This window comes from Eublepharis macularius, chromosome 1 (assembly GCF_028583425.1).
Source record: "Eublepharis macularius isolate TG4126 chromosome 1, MPM_Emac_v1.0, whole genome shotgun sequence".
In the NCBI taxonomy this organism is placed as follows: domain Eukaryota; kingdom Metazoa; phylum Chordata; class Lepidosauria; order Squamata; family Eublepharidae; genus Eublepharis; species Eublepharis macularius.
Window position 1 is genome coordinate 54,227,298 of NC_072790.1, and position 24,219 is coordinate 54,251,516.

A 24,219-nucleotide genomic window follows, 5' to 3' on the forward strand; every position below is an offset into this window, starting at 1 on the left:
GCCCCACGCAAGTCCTTGCAGTTCCCATAGTTCTACTGAACAGCTATTGCTGGCTGATTTTTGAAAGTCTGGTCAAGCCTGATGGCTGCAGACATTAGTCAAGACATGATCAACATTGTCACTTGTATAGAAGCCAGTTTATCTTATACAGTCTGCACTGGAACTGACGGCACTGTGCTCTTTTTCCCCCCCAACATAAATGGGCAGTATTTTTAGGCTGAAGGACTTGAAAGCATACACTTGTTTAAGTAATCCTTACAGTCTAGGGTATTCAAGTTGAAGCAATCGTTAGACTGCTTCCAATATTTTCCAACGCTTCCAATATTTTTGGCCAAAGAACCTAGGAGTTTTTGTCTATCTCATTACCATCAAGTGTATAGATCTGTTGCAAGCTCACGTTTTTAACCTAACTTTTCAGAAAGTTCCAAAATGCCAATGTACATGGAGGGCACAACAGACAAATAATAAAAACCTTAGGGAGTTTTCTGTTACCTACATTCTATAGCTGTGAAACTGTCTCTTGGGACCTTTATTTTCTAAAGCCAAACCTTATATGTAACAATCTTTTTAATAAAAGACATTACTTTCAAGAGATATAACAATTAACTGTTTATTCAGTCATTTCTTTGCACTTTACAGCTGGAATTCTGGAAACTCAAACACAACATCTTTGCCTGTGAGCTTCTTGTAGACACCAGAAAATGTTTCTACCTGCAAAAAAAGAACAGAAGCCAAATTTATGCTTGCTATCATTTTCTAGAAGATAATACATTGTTTCTTTTGTAATTATTTGTAGAGTCTGAAAACCTATAGGATTCTACAAGACAATGCCCATAAACATTCGTAACTGAAGACAAATGCATTGTACAATACTGTGGAATTTAACTATGCTCTTCTGTGTTTGACCAGTCTCTGTATCAGGCATCTGAAGAAGAGAACTTGATTCTCGAAAGCTTATGCTAAAATAAAATTGGTTAGTCTTAAAGGTGCTACTGGACTCTTTTTGATTTTGCTACCACAGACTAACACGGCTAACTTCTCTGCTTCTCTGAATTTAACTATGTCACTGTACTTAGAATCCCAAGCGATACTGATGCAGTTAAGTGCTAAAAGGGCAGTACACGTGAATTCTCACGTAAAGGACACATTTTTTCTTTTCACTAGAATGAAATATGTATACACATTATACACACATGTATACATACACTAACCAATTTCTGGTACCCACTATCAAGATGACTGAAGAGAAGGCAATGGGGTGATTTTCCTATTTGCCCACTTTCAACACATGCTTGCAGTTGCATGGGAACTGTTTCCCAATCTACATAAGCAGCTAAAATGATCCACGTTTGTGTTCAATTGAGCAAAACACTGCTGGACCCAGTCTGCTACAACTGGCATTAGTGGAGGGTGGAAGAATGGACTAGGGTAGCCTAAAGATGCAAGTCTCCTTTCCTAAACATCTCTAGAACATGCATTCGTGCAGCCTATAATCAGAAGGACACCAGCTTTATGGGGATCAGGACAATAATAACAGTAACAACATTCCATTTATATACTGCCCCTCAGGACAACTTAAAACCCACTCAGAGTGGTATACAAAGTATGTTATTATCCTCACAACAATCACCATGTGAGGTGAGTGGGGCTGAGAGAGCTCCAAGAAGCTGTGACTCACCAAAGGTCACCCAGCCAGCTTCAAGTGGAGAAGTGGGGAATCAAACCCCGTTTTAACCACTACACCAAACTTGACAAGGGTGGACAAGTGTTTTATTTTGCCTTTAGCAAAAATGGTAGTAAAGGGGAGTGCTATAAGCCACGGCTTTTTTGTGACAGTACTCTCCAGCACTGAGTGCTGACACCTTTTTTCCAGAGCTCTCCCAAGTCCTGATCCTCATGTGCGGGCCAACCCCACTCAGCCAACGAGAGAGGAGGCAGCAGGTTGGGGCAGGCATGCACAGAAGCAAGGGCAGGCATGCTGGGACCCGAGCCACGACAGCCAGAGGGCACAGAGGGATGGTGGACATGAACACAGATATGCAAAAACCCAGACGTGTCCTGAGCCACCATGCCTGAGTTGGGTAGGAAGAAGGAGCCCAGCCACTGCCACTGTTCCAGCTGGGTGGTTGGGAGAGCTGCAGGCTGTCTTCCTTCCTGATCTAAGGAGTGAGGCAGACCAGGCAATGCATAAATCACTGCAGGCCCAGGCAGACAAGGAGCTGCGACTGCTTCACAAGTTGGCATGGTGCAGAGCCGAACACTGGAGGAGCTCGTAGGGAAAGAGGCCAGACTGTGGAGAGGGGTATTCACCAATAGAGAACTAGCTGGCAATTGCCTGCTCTTCCTCCCTTCTTTATGGAGGTGTGGAAGGAAAAGGCTGGGTAGGGGAAAGCAGGCTGAGCAACAGGGCAAGCTGCATCGGTCTCAGCAGGCCAGGAGTCGCTGCTGCCCTGCAAGCCAGATGGATGTGGAGCCCAGTGAAGGAGGTGGAAAGAGCTGTCAATTGCCTGCTCTCCCTCCCTTGCAGGATATGAAAAGTGATTTTTTTCGCTCCTAAAGTAAAATATGAATATTCAAATTAAACTTCTAAGCACCTTCTCAAGGTATCTTTTCACAAACAGTATAGCTAACTTTTCACCCTGCTTCTAAGTCTTTAAAAGCAGTTTGCCCTGCAGACCTTAATACTGATTTCTACATTATGAAAAGGCTTCTGCCCGCTTTCAGATCATCCTCTTATCAGGTTTCTTCCTTGTCAGTTGCCAACTCTTCCAGCCAAGCAATAAAAAACTTTAACACACATTTGGAAAGCCAAGTAATAAGAATCAGTGTGTCCCCAAATCTGCTCTTGCCACTGATTTGAATTCACAAGTAGCCTTGGATTAGATATGTTACAGCTGCTTACACCCTGAAGATAATACTGTTCATGGAGGTCGGGCCTATCAGTGGCTACTAGCCATGGGAACTAAAGCGAACCTCCATATTCAGAGACAGTGAAACTTTAAATACCAGTGCCAGGAGGCAACTTCAGAGAAAGGGCTCAGCCTCTATGACCTATCTGTTGTCCTTCCACGGCAACTGGCCAGCCATTGGGTAAGACAGGATGCTGCACTGATCTGATCCAGCAGGCTCTTATGTTGTTACTTTATAGGGTTGTTTTGTAAGGATTACCAGATAACGTCCTCTATCCAACTACACCATGAAGACAAAGTACCCTTTTCTTAAGAGGGAGCAGCAGCGATCTCCCCTCTTCTGCTGCAGTCTACTGTGCCCTCTGAAACATTGTTCCTGCAGGTCAGTGGACCCTCAAGAACAACCTAGTGGAGATCTGCACAGGAAGCGAGAATTGGTAGAAAATTGTGCAACCTTATGTATGAGCACTAGCACTTATTTTAACACAAAAAAGCACTGGTTATAGCAACCACCGTATATACCTTCACAGACTTCCTAGCAATTCTTAAAACAATTTTTGCTGTTTCTAGAACTCAATGTTTACCTGCAATCACACTGGGAACTGCTGATAATGTATCAGCACCAAGCCCAATAAACTGCCAATCCAAATTATTATTACATTTTTGTTCCATCCGTTGAGCACGGAACTTAGGGCACTGTACATGGCTTTTCTTGTCATCCATCAGCCTTCAGGCCTATAATCACTGTTAGGTTTCTGGTATGAGCAGGGATTTACAACTTGCTCTCCCAAATCCAAGCTCAGCACTCTAACAATACTACAATGGCTTTGAAAATGTATCGGCAGGGTAAGCATGGAGGGGACAGCAACCATTTTGCAAGATGTGCAGCGATCTCTGAAACCCCCATAAAAACAAGTCTATGGTCCTCCATGGCACTCAACTTTGAATTTTCAGATATAGCTGCTGAGAAAAAACAACTCATGAAGAGACTCCGAGATGGTGAGTATCCAACAGTTCCAACAGAGATAAACTACAGCAACCTAACTCAATCCCTACTATTCCATTATTTACTATCATTTCTCAACTCAAAAGTACCAGCAGTTCCGTTGTGAAGATCTCATCTCTACAGCTTGTCCTAAAAATGGTAACTTCACAAAATATTTCTTGCCTTGTGTTCAACATTATTCTGTTGCGCTTTGTCTAAGTGGACCTTTATAAGCCGGCTGCCATCCAGTTTTACGCGGATTCTCTTGCCCACAATTTCACTTGGGAAAACCAGGTCTTCAAGAATGGCATCGTGCACTGCAGTAAGTGTACGGCTGAAAAGAACACAAAGTATTTTTATAATGTACCAATCTGCTTCAGATCAAGCACTTTCCTTCCATTTTAATACTGATGTTGCACTGCCATATTTGCTCCAAACCAATAAAGTTTGAACTTGGCAACTGGCTCCCATCAACAGATTTTCTGTTACGGAAACATTCAGGATCTATACAGTTATTAATAAGAACATATGCACAGCCTGTATGTACATTTAAGCAAAGCCCTTTTTTGCCTGTCTTTACAGAACTCAGTATTATAGTAACAAAACATATGCTACAATCACTTTCTGAGAATTGTGCAGAAGATGCTAAATAAAGGGTACTTCAACCAGTTTTTTCACTTCTACTAGAGCCAATGGGAACAAATTCTCAGAGTACTTAGGTTTAACTAGCCTGCAGACCATGCAATTTAAAGAAGTTCTGTCTGATAATATAGTACCAGTGGGATTTTGTCTCTGTTTATTTGAGGCAGCTATCCTTGGCTGAACAACTACCCAGCCCTTTCACTACTCTGCTTTCTAAAACTGCAGGGATGCCCCATGGCAACCCAAAAGGCCCAGAAAGCTAAATGCTCAAACTATCTGCTTCCAACTAAAATTAAAGCCAGCTACTCTCTGCCTAACACAGCAGTGACCACTCTTACACACAGCACACAAAGGAAGAAAAGCTTCCCCTTCCATCAACTAGAAAAGTTCTAGGCAGAACTTCACCAGGCCCACTAGTGTCCCAAGTATACAGAAATATTCATGCTGCCAAGTTACTATGATTTTTACTGCTAAAAGGAAAAAAAAATGTGATGACAGCCTTACACCACTGACCAGTTCAGGTCTTGTAAGGATAACTCCCGAGAGGTTTAATGTAATAATGCCTACTTTATTTAGCAAGTAACAGTGATAAGTCAGTTTTGTACATTAAATTAATATTGTAGCCACTAAACTCCTTCCGTGGTCACATGATGAAAAGACAAGAATCACTGAAAAAGATGACAATGCTAGGAAAAGTTGAAAGTGGTAGGAAAAGAAGACGACTCAATATGAGATGGTCATGGCTTCCATTGTAAGACCTAAGCAAGGCTATCAATGATAGATTGTTTTGGAGGTCTTTAATTCATAGGGCCACCTTAAATCAGAAGTGACTTTTCACCACACATAACACACAAACCTTTTCCTTGCATCTTCAAGCTGTAAAGTATAAGCTATACATCCATGTTAGTAAAGTTTAAGGGTTAGTTATCAAAACACAACTTTAACATATATGTACTTAACCGCTCTCTCACATCAACATCAAGTATAAAGATCAGCAGATTACCTCCTGGGGCGCTTTTGCTTGTTTTTTGTGCGGCTTTTTCTTGTTGGTTTTGGCAAAATTCTTCTCTATATAGGAGGAAGAACAGAGTAGCCTATTAGTACAATCTGATTGGTTCGTTACTTGATATCCTAAAGCAGAGTTCCAGTGTGAGGTTACACTCTATTTGGTTAACTGAATGTTGATCTGAGTTCAGAGAAACTTCTGCCAAATATTTATGTAATTGCAGGCTACAGCTAAGGTTTAGCAAAATGTTCACAGGAAAAAACAACTGTTCTACTTCCTCAAACCTCTTTTGCTTTCCTAAACTGTGTTTTTGGAGAAACTTATGTCAAGCTGCCACATACCTGAGCAATGAACACCACATGCTTTCCACTGAATTTTTTCTCCAACTCACGAACTAGCCGCACCTGAATCTTCTGGAAAGATTTCAGTTGAGGAACTGGTACAAATATGATGATCGCTTTTTTACCGCTACCCACTTCAATTTCCTAAGTAAGAACAGACACCCATTTTGAAGTAACCAAGGATGAATACAGCCTGCGTTTTTAAAATATTATTTGCAGTTTGAGTACTTCAGTAGTGATGAAGTAGAAAAAAACCTTGACTACTGGCGCAATCCTAACCAGTTACTCCAGTCTAAGCCTTAAGTTTTCTCAGGGTTGCACTGTAAAGTGCTGGATACCAGCATCAAGCTTGTTTTTCCTGACTATTCTTCAGTTCTGACAGAAGCACCCCAAGACTGATCAAAGACAAGGAAACTGCACGCTCAAAGGGAAACATGCTATACATCCTGATATAATTAAGATCACATTTATTAACTTTATTTCATTATACATTACTGCTTCTAAACTACGGAACTATTTATAAGCACCAAGAACAAGTTATCCATGGACACCTATCAAGCACATACGAAATCAATTCAATATTGATTATTCTTAAACTTCTGAGTTTAGAATGAGAAGACATCTACCTGCAGTTGACAGCTTGACTGTTAGTACAGGAAGATAATCTGTTTCTAGCATTCCTCACCTAAGGAAGTTGCGTGACATGATAGTCACACATCCAACAAATGGAGAACACTAGCAAGCAAACAAAAACCAAATATTTGCCTTAAAAACTCTTAATCTCGTGGCTTACTTTGAGGCTAGCTGTACTTCTGGTACCTCACCAGGATAAAAGACAAATGCACAACTGAAACGTCATCAAAGCATTCATTTTCTAACTGTAAAGGATATAACATGATCATTTTCCATATCCAGAGATTTCCTTATTAGTGCACGTGGCAATGTATGAACAAATACCTTGCGCAAAGGTACAAACTGCAACAATAGCCTTTTACACAAATATTTCTGATGGTCACATGATGCATGCAAAAATCAAAATCGCTACCACGTATATTTTTCTGAGATGGCTACTCCTTAAGTATGGAATGCATTTTGTGCACGTGTCCCGCATGGTTTGTCTCCTCAGCAACCACAAGCACTGAGAAGTTGTAGGAATATACAGGACGCCCTCTCCACCAGCCATGTAAGCCAGGGAAGAAAAAACTTTCTGTCCAACATTGTGGAATGGGACCATACGTCATCGCCCTTTCCAGAGCTACGCTCCCATACGCCACTTGGGCAGAGCCATGCAAGAGCCACCTTGCTGGATGCCCATGTTGGGTTCATTCTGAAGCAACAGCCACATATGTCACTTCACATTAATAGTAATGCAAAAGGTTGACCTGTTTTTAGGGAAAAAATCTATTCAATTTAACATACATTTGACTACGCCAACCAATACTGACCGCTAAACATCATTTAATACATTAAAGATGTATACACTAGGAGCCCAACTACAGCCTGCATGAATGTAAAAGCATGATTTTAAGCTACCTTTGCAGCTGTGATGTTCAATTCTCTCAGCTGAGCCTTTAAGTCAGAATTCATCTCCAACTCCAGAAGAGCCTTGAAGGAAGAAAGAAAATACTAACATGTTAATTTAATGAATGATTTCTGAGAACAACCAGTTGTACTTACTCTTAACCACAGGGAAAAGTCACTAAATGCCAGAATTATTTTGACAAGTGCAAATCAGTCAAGCATCCATACAGAAGATTACAGCAGACTGGTCCAAGAGAGCCCTACACAGCAACTCCAACCACATTTTAAATGCACAAAAATCAGTAGATCAAGCTCTAACGTATTTTGGTCGTAACTCCTAAACCACTGGTTTACAACAACACCTTGACCCATCTTGTACAGTGGCTTATTACCACAGTATCAGTGTAGCTAAGCACTAATCTACCGCATAGCGTCAACATGAAGTTTCAGACTGGATATAGAAGTGTTCAATGCTGATGTTCTATAAGGAAAACAATTAATGCTATTATCAAAACAGTACTTACCTGGGAGATACCAGACTCAAATTCATCTGGCTTTTCGCCATTGGGCTTCACAATCTTCGCACTGGAACTGAACATGGCCGTTCTATATTCCAAAGCAAAAACAAGCAATGCATTAGCGTTTGTTATAAAGAACGATTTTGATGATCTGCAAGCAAACCCCCACCTCTGTAAGTTTGATCATTGTCATAATTAGTCATGCTAACTTTAATCTTTATTTGCACAATAAATGCCATATAAAGTCACTAACAAGTCGAGCTATAAACAAGAATAAACCAAGAGTTAATTAGAATATAGCATGAGCAAGAAACCCCTGGTTCAAATTGAAACCAAGATCTGAACTCATTAGGTTGTCTTTGGTGATATGTTGTTTACTGTGGCTTCATCCTTCCACATAATGTTACATGCATTTCTCAAGGCTGTTGTATTGAACAAAACACAAAACGTCTAAATAATGTAGCTATACAAGATACTGTTTACTGTGGCTTCACCCTACCATACATATGACATCCACTTCACAATTCTGTTGTAACGAGAGAAGCATTTACAAAATGTCTAAAGAGTGTTGTATGTGTAAATACAAAAAGGATTACTACCCCTTAAGACATTAGACAATTAGTCATACAGCAAGAGACAGAAGCTCATTTAGCAGCGACAAGCTCCTGGACACCATATCCAGCTTCTAAGGGGCCCCAAGTAATATGGGATACTACAGGGCAACTGTCACTGCACTGAAGTGCAGCACGTCAACTAGGAAGGCCCCAGCTCAAATCCCTACTTGATATGAAACTCTCTGGGAGACCTATCTAGTTACTCTCTCCCTCAGTCTAGCTCACCTCAACGGTGATGTTATGAGAATACAATGAAAGAAGGGAGAACCGCGTATACCACCACGAACTCTTCGAAGGAAAAGGAGAATAAAAACGCATTAAATGTTTTTGCAGCAGCTCTTTCCAGGAACACCGGAGTTTCAACAACCGCAGGATGAGAAAAACCCCAACAGCAACTAGTTACGACCTAAGCTGGAAATATTACAAGTTCTGCATCCACGCTGCCAACACCCTGACCGTGCAACTTAGCCGACCATGTGCTACTACAACTACCAGAGCGGATAGAGGCTGCTAGGGAGAGACGGCTCGGCCTCCAGCTCTTCCTCAGACGCTCAGCTAAGAAAGCTACTCCTGCCTGGTCAGCCACCGATGAACAGAAGCCCACGAGAGAAGAACGCCGACCTTCGCGGGCACGAAGCAGAAACGGCAGTCGGGACTGAGCAGCCAGCTGAGGAAAGCCTGGAAAGCCACGGCGGCCTCCCCGGCGCAGACAGGCCGAGAACGACAATGTCCCAACCCCCTCCCCCCTTTCCATCCCCTGCTGAGGCCTTCCCAAAGCTGCCCCTCCTCCATCACCCGCCAGCGCAGGATCCGGCTCATTCCCCGGCGCAGATCAGCCATCGGGTCTCGAGGGGCGGCGAATCGGGCGTATCCCGAGGCAGTCCTCTCACACAGGCCAGCTTTCTTCGCCTCAACGAAATATTACCGGAGCCCCGACGGGAAAACCCTGCCGCGCTACAGGCCAGGCCCCAACGGGCAGCACCTACCTCTCGCAGCGCCGGCCTAAGGAAAAGGAAGAGCTCTCGCGAGAGCACCGCAAGATTCCCTGCCGGAAAATAGACAACCCCTCCCGCCTATCGCTTTGAAGCCACACCCGGAAGTCTACTTTGAAGACCGCTTCCGACCTCACCTGAGCTGTAGGGCGGAAGTTCCGCTTTTGGAAAAAACCAATCCGCATTCGCGGTTGATGCTGCTGGGAAATAGAAGCGGTGCCTGTCGTTTGTTTCCGAGGACACAAAACCTAGTTATAGTTTGAATAGCCGTGTAAGCTACAAAGATGAACTTTTTCCTTAGTTAACGTTGCTTTCTGTCTCCTTGAGTTCAAGGGCAGATGTGTGTAATTATGAGCGAATAATTTCGTTCAGGTTTAAAATGAAACAAAGGAGTATCGCTTTGTTTCTCTGCAAAGAACCTGTGCGTGTAACTGCTACATCACAAGAAACATGCGTACACACACGCCCAATTATAGCAATTAATATATGTGAAGCATAAATAAGTGCTGTATAGGATTATATTAATGCATACCATATATCACTTCCAGAGCAGTAGTCCTGTTGAGTCTGCTGCAAGGAAAACCATAAAGTGTCTTCACTTTTGTATCATCTTCAAACAAATTTGCAGTCCAATCCTACTAAGTTTATTCAAAAAATAAGTACTGTTGAGATTGGTGAGGCTTACTCTCCAGTACAGTGATGCCATACATCATTGCCCGCTAATGTATTTCCTGATGTCTGCTTCTTGGAATCTTGGGGATGGAATCCAAGGGGGTTTGCCCACTGCAATTAGTTACTGCCTGTATTATGTTTCTGGGAATCACAATCATCCCGTGTTGCCTTGCAGGGAGAAACGTTTGGAAACTTTAAACCATCTAACATTGTGGTTTAAAAGAAAGAAAAATTCCCACCCTAATGCAGACATTCTTATTTTATTTATTCCATTTATAGCCCACCCTCCCCACAAGCAGGCTGAGTGTGGGTCTCAGCAATATTTCAACATACAAATACAATTTACATTAAAAACAGATAAATACCGGTGATTACAAATACAAAGAGGTGCCTGCTATCAATTCCAGTTAAAAGGTTGTCTCAAAGCTATAAAGTGCAACTGGCACAGTAGACTCATGTCCAGATCAGGTATGGCAGGACATGGCAATCGGGAGGGACAAATCTCCGACACCTCAGCCATAGGTCCGGTGGAACAGCTCCGTTCTACAGGCCATGCGGAACTGTAACAGGGCCCGGATCTCTGCTGGAAGAGCAATCCACCAGGCTGGCACCAAGACTGAGAAAGCTCTGGCTCTGGTCGTGGCAAACAAACGTCCCTCAGGCTGGGAACCACCAGCAACCGCTTATCTGCAAAACACAGAACCCTCTGCGGGATATAAGCCTGTATCATTAGACTTCCATTGGCAACTATTTTGGCCTTGGAAAGCTAATGACAAAGTGCCTGCAGACTCAGTGATTGAGAACCCATTTCATTAAATAAGTTTAGGACTGTGAACTTAATTGTGGCTTCCCTTCCTCAGGTTTCGGAGGACAAACCAGAGAAGTCAAGGATCTGTTTATTTTCTATATTGCTCTCTCTACACCTTTCACCATGATGCAGGACATGTTCTGCAATCCAGTACCATCCTTCGACTAGACAGATAGGGGGAAAGCAACAGCTGCCACTACATGAGCATTCTCTGTAGTAGCCCCTGCCCTGTAGAACAGCCTGCCTGAGGTCAGGAGAGTCCTGTTTGGAGAACCAAAACCTGTTTGTTTTGGCAAGCCAAGCTACCCTTTGGTGGACAGAACCTGGAAACAGCCACACTGAGCTTTATTACCAGAAAAACTTTTGTTTTTACATGCACCAGCTCTGGGGGTGAACTGCAAGGCATAAACTGCAACACAGCCTTTTATGTACATAGGCAACAAGAGCGGGAACAGAGAACCAATAGAGAACAAAAGCGGGAACAGAGGCCCAATCAGAAACTTACAATGCAGCTTATCTCCAAATATGGAGAGTGGGGTGAGTGAACATTGCCTATAATACTGCTGCTTTACCTGAGAGCCTGGCACATCTCCTTATATGGGATTGGTTGCTAATTTACCCAGGACCAAATGCAGGCAACTCACTTTTGCATTCAAGGCTCCACAAAATTCTCAGGACAGCCCACACCCTCCTCGCTTTCTGCAAACGCTTCAAAACTGAAGGGCTTTTTACTCAGATAGGAGGGCTGTATTGTAGAGAAGGGGTTTCAAATAGATGCTTCGCTAATGAGTTAGGTACCATAGACTTCACCAATATGTTGCCTCACATCCTACCTGTTGCTTTATGAATGATCCTACTGGGTGGTTCTATTTGTTTAATGTCAGTCCTAGAATTGCTTATGCTCTGTTTCAGTATTCCTTCAACTCTATTGGATTTTTGTTAATTTTATGTCTTTGTAAACTTGCATGGATTTATCTTATGGCATTATTTATTGAAATATCCTTGATATTGACTATACTAATCTCAGACTGTGATCCACCTTGAGGCTCAGTGAGGAAATCAGACTATAAATGGTATAAATAAACAGGAATCTATCTCTCCCCTTTCCCAGCAGAGTATGGAGTTCCCTATAATAAAGAACTCTCATTTATTTTCCACCTAAGCTAAGCCTCTGAGTGTGTTTGTTATTTTCTCTCGCACACAGTAGCTAGCAAAGCTCCTGCACCCATCATTTTCTTCCCTGCTAGCAATGCAACTCTGCCACCCTCCTACTGGTTTATGGAGATGCAAGGGAGAGGAAGTTGTAAGCAAGAGCCCACTACTTCATGCAGCTGTTAACAGTCTTTTAAGATGCAACAAAACTCTTATATTGCACGTGTTGTTAAGAATTTGTTTGATTAGTGCAAATCAGATCTATCCCAGGGTTTTGCATAAATTGATTCCCAGTGGAAATCCAATAATTTGACAGAGAACTGTCTTATTTTCTTAAATGGCTGTGTCTCCTGGATGAAAGCTAATTGTTAGATGATGCTCTCTGTATAGCTCTATTTGTTGAAAAAACGACGGTAACTTGAAGGTGATCCCTCCAGCTGAATGATGGAGTTGTGTGAGTTGGTTGATAGTGAAGGACCCTGAGGTGCAGGAACACACACACTTTCTCGGTTTGATGTAGGGTAGCTGATCTTCTGCCTTGTTGGAGGGCTTTTTTTCCTCCACTTGTACTCCAGCTGTAAATGTGTAAATAAAGCAAATCTGTAAATAAAGCAAAGACACTGAGTCTCTAATGCTCTCTCATCCAGAGGAAACTAAACACAGAAAAGTTACTATAAAACCTTCGTGCTGCTTAGGAAAATGGGGAGCACACAAGATTAACAGCACCATCCCAAATAGAGACACACCTTTCTAAGACCCTTATCTTCAGTGGATTTAGAAGAGGTTAGTCTGCCTAGGAGGGCACCATAAACTGTGTATGCAAGATCATACATCATTGTTCTAGATTAACTGAAAAATTATGTTTCAAAATGGTTGCAGTGGATATTACAAAATCCTACACTGGGAGAAAGTCAAATCTTTTCAGTATGCTGGTTGTATCATTAATTAGAAGTCTATAATAAGTTTGTCTTTATCATGGAGTCTTAAAGCAAGTTACACAATGTAGATCAATGCAAGAAGATCCACAGAATTATGTGTCACAGGGTCCCCCATTCATGCATTTTACTCTGCATAGCAGCTAAAAACGGTTGTCTAATTGTTGGTTTGCAGTGCATGTTCCTAGAGAAAATTATACCCATGTAGAAATGTCTTGTATGCATGCGTGTGTTATGTGCCCTCAAGGCTTTGCTGACTTAGGAAATAATGACCTCCAAATGTCCTATCATTAGTAGCCTTGTTCAGGTCTTGCAAACTGACAGCAGTGGTTTCCTTTATTGGCCGTGCAATCCTAAACAGAGTTACTCCAGTCTAAGGCCATTGATTTCACTGGCCTTAAACTGGGGTAACTATGCATGCACCTGAAAGACGAACATTTAATTCCAGCATAAACCCAATACAGTGCAATTCTCAAGGAGCTAAGCAAACAAGCAGCCAAGCACGATGTGCTGTTTCAGTACAAATTACGAAAGGATTGTTTCATTGGATCACTTAACAATTGCGTTTTGAGGCCTTAATGTATCTTTTGGATAAAATAAATGTGGGCATGCACGGATCGGTAGTTGCATTCTACAGTATTACAGTAGAATCTAAGGGAGAGTTCTCTCACTTCTGGCAGAGCTGCTGGAGATTTTGTTTCAACCTTTGTCCCTACCACGAATGCTGTAAAAGAACTGAAATGAAATATTATTTCCTGTGTATGTTTGGTGGTTGGTTTGGAAGGTGCTACTGTTGTAGCAAGGGATTACGGCTTCCTGCTAAAGTAGACCTCTGTGGGAATTGCTAGGGCTTAAACTCCAGGTACATATATTAAGGGGGGCTGCCAATTGCTAATCAAGACCGAGCAAGAACCAATTACACGGAAAAGGGGGGTGAGACTGGAAAAGACACAGGATTCCACATCTTCTTGGAAAGGCCCTCGAACTTTTTCTCCTCGCTCCCCCCCCCGCTTCTTTTTCATCCATGGTTCTTCCCGATGGTCTGCCCGCGAAGTGCTGGGCCAGGAACAGGCGCATCTTCATTGCGGGTTTTCTGCTTCTGAGTAGGGGCGCGTTTGTTCGAACCACGAACAAGGTGAGTGCGAAGGGCGAAAACAAACGGCGGAACAAGAGCTGAGGGCTGAATGAAATGTGCTCCAGTGGAGAGCTACCGGGCGGCCAGTACTTTCTTCTGCTTTCCACGACTTAAACAAACCTCTGATTACTTTTTACATGTTCTTTAACCTGAAGGGGAGCAAAGGCTTTAACGACAAAGCCAGAGGTTCCTTCCTTCCAGAAGGCTTGACCTAGGGTTGCCAGCCGCCAGGTAGTGGCTGGAGATCTCCCGGAATTACAACTGGTCTCCAGGTCACAAAGATCAATTCACCTCGAGAAAAAGGCTACTTGGGGCGGGGGGGGGGTTCCTATGGAATGATGCCATGCCAAGGTCCTTTCCCTCCCCAAACCCCACTTTCTCCAGGTCTCAACCCCCCAGATCCCCAGGAATTTACCAACTTGGAGCTGCAACCCTAGCTTGACCCCACCCTCCCATTCAGACGGGCTCCTCGGAGAACCCCGGATCCTGAGCCTTTGAACAAGGTTTTGCTTCAGTTTTGGTTGGTTTTTGCCTTACGATCTCTCACAAAGTGAGATCTCGCATCCTCCATTTTTCCCACCGCTTTATGCACCTTCATTCACACGATTATTAATCCGTCGAGGATTGTTTGCGAGTAGAGGAGGGCATATTTACCTTGAGAGGCAGAAACGAATCTTATACCAGTCCTTGAGGCTTATATTCAATCAACTTGGGTTTTGAGCAGGAATTTTAAAGTCCCTAGCAGCACTTTAAAATTCCTACTCAAAACCCAAGTTGCTTGAATAAGTCCCTAGCAGCACTTGTTCTGGGAGGAAAGGCGCTGTCAGTTGCGTGGACCTTTCTACAAAGCGAGCCTCCATGTAGCTGTGATCGCATTTTTATTCGGAAGCGGAGCTCTGTTAAGTTCGGAGGGACTTGCTCTCAAGTAGGCACACTTGCGGCCTGTGTATATGGCTCGATCAGCTCATCGGACTGACTGGGGTTGTAAGGAATAAATTAGGTACTTCCTAGACTGGAGGACTCGTCGTTCCTTGCAGAGGAAGGCTGGTGAGCTCCAAGCTCGTTTTCCCGCCTTGGGACACGAACGCGGGAGGGGAAGAGTGCGCATGTGCGAGGATAGTCTCTCTTTCGCCTTCGCTGCTTCTCGCGCCGCTATCGTTCAGTTCCCGCCCATAGAGCTAGGAAGCGAGATTGCGCACTTGGGGCAACCACGTTTGGGGCAGGAGTACAGCGTAGATTGTAGCGGCGGAGAGAAACCGAAAATCTCTTCGGTGCCCACTCTTTTAAGACGCAAAGAGTCACGATTGTTTCCCTAGAAACAAGCTCCGCCTCGTTTAAAGTGGGACGTATTCACTTAGGAGAGCTGAGGTGGTGGGAACCCAGTTTCCACGCAGCTTTTAAAATTGGGAACCGGAAGTTGAAGGTGGGCCCTATAGTCTCGGTGTCAGAGTGGGTCGGCGCGCGCCTGCGCAAGTGGAGCCCGTTGGGGTGGGCGGGGCTACGGGGATGGTTGCCGAGTGAGGGGAGGGCGAGGGGCGATCATGCTGCGCCGGCTCTTGGTCTTCCTGGTCCACCCTTGTTTTCTCCCCAGCAGCGGCGGCAACGGCAACATGTTCTACGCGGTGCGCAACGGCAGGAGGACGGGAGTGTATCACTCCTGGTAAGTAGGCCCGTCCTCTCCGCTTCCCAGTGAGGTGTTTTCGCTACTGCGGTATGTCTGCATGCGGGCTCTTCCTGCCTGATTGGTCAGCCGAGATGTTGTCTGAACCTTTCCTGTCACAGAGAGGATTTGTTCCTTAGGCTCAGTTGAAAGACGACAGGCAGAAAAGCAGACAGGTGGAAAATGAAATTTTAAGGAACTGAAGCCCACCCCATGCAATGATTTCTCTAATTTGTGCTTATTTGTTCAGGTATTTTATTCCCCCCTCCCCTCCGCAGCTTACAACATAATTCTTTTTGGTATTTTATCTTCAAAACAACCCTGTAAGGTAGGTTAGGTGGAGAGCATGTGACTGGCCTAGGGTCACCTAGCAAGCTTCCATGGCAGAGTCACACCTGGGTCTCCTGAATCTCACTTTAGCTGCTACAAACCAGTGAATTGGAAGTTAGATCTGATTTTTAGAGAGGATGAATTTAAATTATAAGCTGTTGTGTAGGTGCTTGTTGGTTAGAAGCTGTCTGCCTGGGTTCTCGGTCTAGCCACATGTTGGTTCAGGTCCCTTTGCAGTTTTTATTCAGTATATTTATGTTCTAACCTCCATTGTTTACATACAATACGTTTTCAAGCAGCACAGGTTGTTTCCCCCAGATTTTCTATGGTACAAAGAGATGAATAGATAGTATTCAGAGGTACTTATAAGTAGCTTTATATAGGGGAAGGGATTCTCTCACTGGAATGGAATTCAGTGATGGTGGAGAGGGATGCTTGACTGTTCTAATAAGCTAATGGCTTTTAACATAGCCTGATTTTCCGTGTATCCCTTAATCTCTTTCTAGGGAGGAATGTAAAGAACAAGTGAACAAGTATCAAAATGCTAGTTTCAAAAAATTTTCAACAGAGGAAGATGCTTGGGATTTTGTAAATGGCGAGTCATCGCAGTCAGCAAGTAAGTCTCACAGAAAGAATTACGCTTGGGAGATACATTTATTCATCTCCATTGTAAATATGCCTTGGTATCAGGCCGCAGCAGTTTCAGTATAATGAGCCCGTCCTATATTCAGAATAGAATGGCACTTGTATTTTTCTTCAGACTTGGTGTCAGTTGAATTCCCAGCCCAACTATATAATTTATTTAAGTAGGTTGCTATTGTGAAGATTTAGTTAAGTTGCTTTTGGAGAAAGTTTAGATTTTTTAAAAAATCGTGTAGATTTATTTAATAGTTAAATATACATTTAAAATACCTATTGAAAAATTACAGCTGAAAGAATAAGGCATAGGTATTATTCTGAAGATCATACAACACTTCTGTGGGGTGAAAATGATTTGAAAAATCTTACTAAAGAGCACAGGTAATATTTTTATATGGCATATTTTCCCCATACAGAACCACCACCCACCCACCCAACCCCGCCCATTCTACAATGTGGGAGCTACAGTAGAAACAGTACAGGCTGTGGTTGGTGCCAGGAAGGCTTCCTTAAGAATGTAAACAGTAAATGGGGAGTAGCCTGAAGATAGTTCAGGCATGAGAAGAGATTATCATTGAGGCTATATTCTTCAAGATAGATACAAATTGCTAAGCTGTGTATAAGGAAGTTCTTCTGAAATGGACCACTCATAGTTTGAGAAGCTAGAAAACCAAAACTGCATTCATATGCACACTTTGATGAAGGTGAATCCCATTGAACTCGGTTCATAGGAAACAGGTCTGGTCTGGTCTGATAAGTTACAGTGCCTCCGATCTGGTTCTGTCTCTTTTTAATGAATTTTGGTTAATATCTCACTTAGCATAGAAAGTTTTATTTTTACTGAAAACCATGTTTGCATAACATGGTACGTTCCCTTTCTACTAGGCACGTTGGCAAGGGACGCAAGGAATACAAATGCATTACTGCCTGGTGACCCAATGGTCACCAACCTTCCTGCTTTAGATCTGATGCTTTACTAACTTGCTTGTCAAGCTGTATTAGTCTGGTATATGTCAGAAAGATATGCTGTGAAATTCATTGCCACTGTAATCATGGGTATCAAGATACATGTTTGACCCTCAAGCCTTCTCTTGGTGGGTAAAAGGTCTAGTATCTTGGTGGGATAAAGATTAATTACATGCTTAAAGTACTTCCATAAGAAGAGAGCATTAATAAAAACTACTGCTTATGCTACATGAAAAACTTTACCAGAGTAGTAACATTGAGGATAGATTGTGAAGGTTGCATTTTGACTGATTTCAGTTCTGCCCTTTTGCTTCTCTCTAAACTCACCAAGGATGCTTAGGCATATTGCTGTTAGGATTAGAGGTTACTTGCAATTGCAATCAGCATTCTTGCACACTGAAAAATGTGTTTTTTAATGTTAAAAATGCACCAGACGTGATGCAAGGTGGGCAAGCAATGTAGATTATAGGGGAACGGTCCCCTGGGAATGAAGGACCATTAGGGTTTTGGCGCCAAGTGTCCAGAGCCTGGGAGACAGGATAAGGTGGGGGAAGATGAGCTCATTCCAATTCTCAGGGAGAACTGGCTCCAGCAGGCACTCCAAGGCCACGTTCTCAAGCCGGTCAGGATAGTGAAAGCAAAACACCTGCAAGATAAGCAGCTAATGATGAAGTGGCAGCTATGCTCCCTTTACACATTTTCTGAGGTTCAGAACATTATGCAGAAAGACAATCATGGCAGATATGCTGGGGTGTATCTGACATAAGCATTTTGTGCATGCATTGTCTTGTAGCATCATGTCCTAAAAACTAATCTTTAAGTATGTTGCCTGTGTTTTTCCTAAGGTTTCAGTGGTATGGCTAATGAAAGGCAGCAAAATAATACTTACGGGGGTAATAAGACTACATTCTGGTCAGATTATAGCTCATATAAGAGACCATCTGAAGAGCCCACAGAAAGCAAGCGTAAGAGAAAGCGTACCAAATACACAGAAGTGCCTGACACAACTTCAGGGAATAGTCTGTCATATATGGGTAAGTCCCTTTATCATTGCTGCAGGCCGCAATCCTGGTTCACTTACCTGAGAGCAAGCCCTGCTGAAGCAAAGAGATCTACTTCTTAGTAGATTACGTGAGCAATGCTAACCTCTCACAGTGTTTAAATATACAATATGAATAGTAATTCTGTGTTTGGTAACTTTTTTAATAAGGATTTTTTTATAGTCTGTTCTTCTCTGATTATAGTTGGGAGTGAGAATTAAGTAAAAAATCGTTTACTAGAGCACCATAAGTATATATGAAACTAGATTTTCAGACGATAGATAAAGCTCTCTTGCCCCAGAGGAAATGACACTCATAAGCTAGACAACAGGGAGACAGCAGAGGAGGGAAAGAAGACCACAAGGACAGCAAAGATTGTACAGCCTTTTCCTTGCCATAATCCTGTAAAGTGGTTGAGCCAGGGAAAGGCCATAGCAAAGGTGGGTTAGGAAAACAGATCTGAGGGAAGAAAGTTTGAAAGGTGTGAAAAAAATGAAGTCATAGTTGAGTTATGGCAACTCTCGGTGGGGTTTTCATGGCATGAAACTGACAGAGGTGGTTTGTAATTGCCTGCCTCTGCAACCCTACCTAGTCTTTGTTTAGAATTCAAATACACTCAGTTCTGCTGAAGTAAACTTTACCATAGACAGTTTTTTAAAATTGCCTAATAAATAAAGGACAAATGTCTAGTACAGAAGCTCACTTTTGTGCAAGTGAAAAATTATAAATGTTGTATAGGACTTTGAAACAACTGTTGTTTTATGCCCAGATAGAATTAAACACTAATCTGTATCTGGTAGAAGATTTTGTGATCAATTATATGTATGATGACTGAATTTTTAAAATTAAACTGATATCCCATACTTAAGCAAAATACAAATTTACATTTGTAGGCGACTATGCGGTTGTTTATACTGATGGGTGTTGCTCAAGTAATGGGCGGCATAAAGCTCGTGCTGGAACTGGTGTCTACTGGGGACCTGCTCATCCTCTGTAAGAAAGATCCAATTTTGACATGTTTTAAAAGAATTGCAGATTATCCTTTTAATTTTTATTCTTAATCTTCAAGTTATTGATTTATCTCATTGAGTCTCTGACAACTACAAAATCTATTTCAGCCAATAAAATTGAAGTTACTGGCAATAGTACAAAGAAAAATATAGAAATATGCATGAATCGCTATAATCAAAAGTACTAGATAAAGTAAAGAATATATTTTTTCATATTGGGACCTAAGTGGAATAAAAGAAGCTTTCTTATTCCTCTGTGTCTGATTTATGAATTTATGTTTTTAGTCTGCCTTTCTTGTTGAGACTCAAGGCAGATTATACAGTGAGAGTCAATACAGACAATTTCAAAGACCTTCAGTAAACAGTGTAATAGCGTATACAAATGCAAATTTGCAAAGGTTTAAAACAAGCTGAAGAAATGCTGAAACAGACCATAAGCAATTAAGGACTTATTTAAATATAAACATTTTAGTATATAGAAAGCTGAAAGTTGCTGACTTATTAGTGTTAATGTCTATACAGAACTTAGACTTTGAATAGTTAAAATTTCTAATCCGGTCTTGCAAACTATTATTAAAAGGCTATTCTGTTAGGCTATTGAGCTCCTTTCTCCTCGTCCCTATCATATAGTCCTGCTGTTCCCCCCACTATAAAGCAGAATGAAACTATTGAGGCAGGTCCTACTGACTTTAAGGAACTAGCAGTGCAATTCTAAACAGAGTTGCACACTTTGATGTGAGGCAGGCAACCAGATAGTGTAGTGGCAACTGAGTAAGTGTAGTTCGTTGCTTGGCCTGTTCAGTCTTCTTTGATCTAGCATGTGCTTATCAGTAAAGCTAATGGTACAGTGAATACGTTCTTCCTACTTGTTGTCATGGGCTTAAGGAACAAAAGCTATGTCCCAGTTGTTGATTTTATTGACTTAAACTGTGTAATCCTCTTTGAGTCTCAATGAGAATACTTGTATTTTTTAAAAAAAAATTAAATGTATAGTTTTATGGTTAGGATGCCAAACCATTTTAATCATGCCTCTGTCATAATAGTCGAAGTTATATAAATAATACTACGTAACTTTATGTTTAAAATTAGGAGGTCTTTCTGCTGTAGAGATGGTTCAGAATTGAATCTTTACATAAAAGCATTTCTGATCAGTTGAATGTATTTTTTGTTCATTTCACAGAAATAGTAGTGAGAGACTTCCTGGGAGGCAGACCAATCAGAGAGCTGAAATACATGTAAGTTGCAACGCAAAACCTTTAAGATCAGGATATTTGAGCACCCTAATTTGTGTGGGGATTTGCTACTTTGCTCACCTTCAAAGTATTGTACAATAACACTTTATGGTTTGGCAACACATAATACCAAGCAATAGTTTGGTGTTTTATTAACAAACCTCTAGCTCATATACCCCCCTCATGCACTGCAATGGCCCTTACTTTTGTAACAGCACACAATTTGTTACGAATGAACTGGCAAAATATCATGACTTCCAGTTCTGGCTTGGGAGGAGGCAGGGAAGCAAGTATGTAGTTTTCCAGTTGAGGTGTAAAGGTTTGCCAGGAAACAGAGACGGGATCGCCATGTGTGTTTGGGGCGGGGGGGGGAGCACTCATCCCTGTAGTTTAAACTAGTCTGGCACAGTTTTTGTGCTACCCCTAACATTTTAATCTGTCCAAAGTCACTATAAAATGGCTGCTTAGTCACCCAGTGGGATACTTTAAAAGAGCATTATGTTGGCTCTCATATAGTTTATGAATTCATGCATTGATAGACTTGTCTCACAGAAGCCTCAGGTAGCCAGAGAGTCCATAACGGAAATTTTCTGTAAAGTATGCAGTACATAAATGGCCATGTCTTTAGGCTAATTTGCACAAATTTCTGGATTACCACTTCTTTGCTGGATTGAATTAAATTAATTTTGTGATTTTATAAATTACTCTGTTTCAGTTCCTAAGTTGTATTTTTTCTAAATGTTTTGTTCAGGCAGCTTGCAAAGCTATAGAGCAAGCAAAGAGCCAGGACATCAAGAAACTGGCTATCTATACTGACAGCAAGTTCACCATTAATGGTAAGGATTGGATTTCTTAAAATAAACCTTGAATAATCTAGCATGTGAGTGTAACCTGTCTAGTTATTTAGTTATTTAGAACTGACTAATGCTATTCTCTGGGGAAATCCTTTGTTCAGAAAATTTGGGACCAGAGGTAACTGTAGGTCTACAGTTATTTCTGTCTCTTTCCCCATCCAGCCATCTCAGTCACAATGCATGTCTGGATTTATCTTCTCTTTCAGCTTGCCCAATATGCACTCCCAAACAATGGTCTGACAGTGCGTGAGCACTGAAAGTGCTACGTAGAAAATGAGATTAATCCAGAAAATTTACAGAATCCATCTGTGCCTGAAGCTAGCAGTGACATCCTTGTCAATTGCAAAAGTTGTAAACGAGTCAGTAAGCAACTAAGGATTTTAGCACAGATAGAATTGTTATTTTGAACATGGAATAAACAACTTCAGAGGACCCATCCTCTTCCAAGTAGCTTTCACCAGCTAGGTTGAATAGGGTGACTCACGTGGTCACCCTCAAGTTCCCAAGTTTAGCCTCTTGTGGCATGAACAACCAGTTGTAAAAGGGCAGTGAGTTAAATAGGATAAATCTTACAGTGCAGTCCTATGGAGTTGCACCCTTGTAAGCCCACTAACTTCAGTTCATTTTGAAAGTTATAACTCTACTGAGGACTGCACTGTTTATCTTTATTCCCTGTCTTTAAAATGGCAGACTGACTAAGCACAATTTATCTGCACAATGGGTGGCAAATTAATTACACATCCATTAAATGTCCAGATGCAGCTTGTTTGCCTCTTAGAAGACCTCCGCTGGATGGCATTTTGCAGGTGCAGTGGAAGCTGTGAAGGAGAATCTCTGCAGTATCTTTAAAAATGTCTTGATACTGGAGTTAGTTACAGTCTTAAAGGGATCCTTTTTTTTTCTTCTGTAGGTATAACAAACTGGGTTCCAAACTGGCAGAGAAATGGTTGGAGAACCAGCACAGGGAAAGAAGTGATAAACAAAGAGGACTTTGAAAGGCTTGCTAAGCTTTCAGAAGGCATGGACATCCAGTGGGTACGTAACCAAAGTGTTGACTGTGTAAAGAATGAGTATGTATCTTTAAAATACAGACCCTGCAACGGAATATGAGCAATTTGGTTATGTATTCATGAAGTTGCAGGGTAGCAAGATAAATATATTGCTCATACTGATACAGGAGACTGGAATGGGGGTGGTTTCAGTTTCTTAGAAGAGAGCCATCCCTTATTCTGATGCTTTTATTGTTTTGCACCCCATGTTTCTTGGGAAGGAAGAACAATGCTAGTTTGTAGTTGTAGTCCATGGTGCTGGCAAGAGGTAGAACAGATATCCTATCTTAAAATAAGTGAAGGAATTGCACTTTGTTCCCAAAAACATAAAATTAGATGACAGCACAGGGAAGCAGTGGCTACTTTAGACAATTGCTATTGAGTGGCGTTTGCCGTACACTTGTAATTGCTTTGAATGCTTCTTGTCAACAGATGCACGTTCCAGGTCATTCAGGCTTTCAAGGAAATGAAGCAGCTGATCATCTAGCAAGAAAAGGAGCTGGAAAAGCTCTGTGATGACATTTTGGAACTACAGAGTTCCTTTTGAGTTCTCTGGCAGTGATAAGAATACAGGCTTGTTAAACTGGGACAGGATGCCTGGTTAACATGAGTTTTTGGTTGCATCTCCACCCAGCTTCATCAGTGTTCTGAAGGCCTGTGCATACTTTCTCCTGCTCTAATGATGTATTTTCAAACATCTAATTGAAAGTGGTTCCAGTTCTGTGAGAATTAAGGTGCCTCAAGTTTTTAGGCAGCACATTGCCATGTTTGTTTTAAATTCCGCAGTTTAGAGTTTGTGTATAAGTTTTGTAAGGCTAGCAACTTCAGAAGTGTCAAAATATATCAACAGGGAAAGTGCAATCTGTTTTCTGGACAATAGTATTTTTTCCCTTTGAGCTTTGAAATAAAGATTTTTGTTTTTACATTGAAATTTGTGGCATTTTTGCAACTCAACCTTAATAGTAGAAGAAGCTGTTGAACACGAAACACATAATCCTTGAAGGTTTACCCCACTAATCTGTATCACATATTAGTGATACATAACAACATGCTGATCATAAACTACTCTTCTGTTGATGAAATGTGTCCAATCCGTTTTAGTCCACTTAACCACAAGGGTCACAAAGTCTGAGTGCAGTATTCATGTAACCTACAATAATTACACATGGTAAGCATCAGTCTTTTATAATAATTAAAAGGATGTGTGTT

General features: G+C 41.8%; 2 protein-coding genes and 1 non-coding gene across 5 annotated transcripts; 1 reads left to right on the top strand and 2 right to left on the bottom strand.

Annotated features, from left to right (window-relative positions):
* Positions 1 to 594: 594 nt before the first annotated feature.
* On the bottom strand, positions 595 to 9,579 carry RPS7 (ribosomal protein S7). Of its 2 annotated transcripts, none has more exons than XM_054983091.1 (7): positions 9,523 to 9,579; positions 7,929 to 8,010; positions 7,417 to 7,488; positions 5,884 to 6,027; positions 5,540 to 5,604; positions 4,078 to 4,228; positions 595 to 711 (listed from the first exon to the last, which is right to left on the bottom strand). In XM_054983091.1, exons 2-7 carry the CDS (start codon positions 8,001 to 8,003, stop codon positions 634 to 636), a joined length of 585 nt encoding a protein of 194 aa, XP_054839066.1. In that variant the 5' UTR covers positions 8,004 to 8,010; positions 9,523 to 9,579; the 3' UTR covers positions 595 to 633. The 2 variants fall into 2 exon arrangements, with proteins under 2 accessions (XP_054839066.1, XP_054839075.1); XM_054983100.1 differs by lacking the exon at positions 9,523 to 9,579 and adding an exon at positions 9,332 to 9,361.
* On the bottom strand, positions 6,980 to 7,203 carry LOC129345917 (small nucleolar RNA SNORA73 family). The gene has a single exon (XR_008598644.1). It is a non-coding gene; the product is annotated as a small nucleolar RNA SNORA73 family (small nucleolar RNA).
* A 6,153-nt stretch (positions 9,580 to 15,732) lies between the features above and the next one.
* RNASEH1 (ribonuclease H1) lies at positions 15,733 to 23,933 on the top strand. Of its 2 annotated transcripts, XM_054999247.1 has the most exons (8): positions 15,733 to 15,890; positions 16,727 to 16,836; positions 18,671 to 18,859; positions 19,759 to 19,858; positions 21,056 to 21,110; positions 21,859 to 21,943; positions 22,872 to 22,996; positions 23,443 to 23,933. In XM_054999247.1, the coding sequence occupies exons 1-8, from the start codon at positions 15,772 to 15,774 to the stop codon at positions 23,524 to 23,526; spliced, it is 867 nt and encodes a 288-aa protein (XP_054855222.1). In that variant the 5' UTR covers positions 15,733 to 15,771; the 3' UTR covers positions 23,527 to 23,933. The 2 variants fall into 2 exon arrangements, with proteins under 2 accessions (XP_054855222.1, XP_054856020.1); XM_055000045.1 differs by lacking the exon at positions 18,671 to 18,859.
* Positions 23,934 to 24,219: the final 286 nt, after the last annotated feature.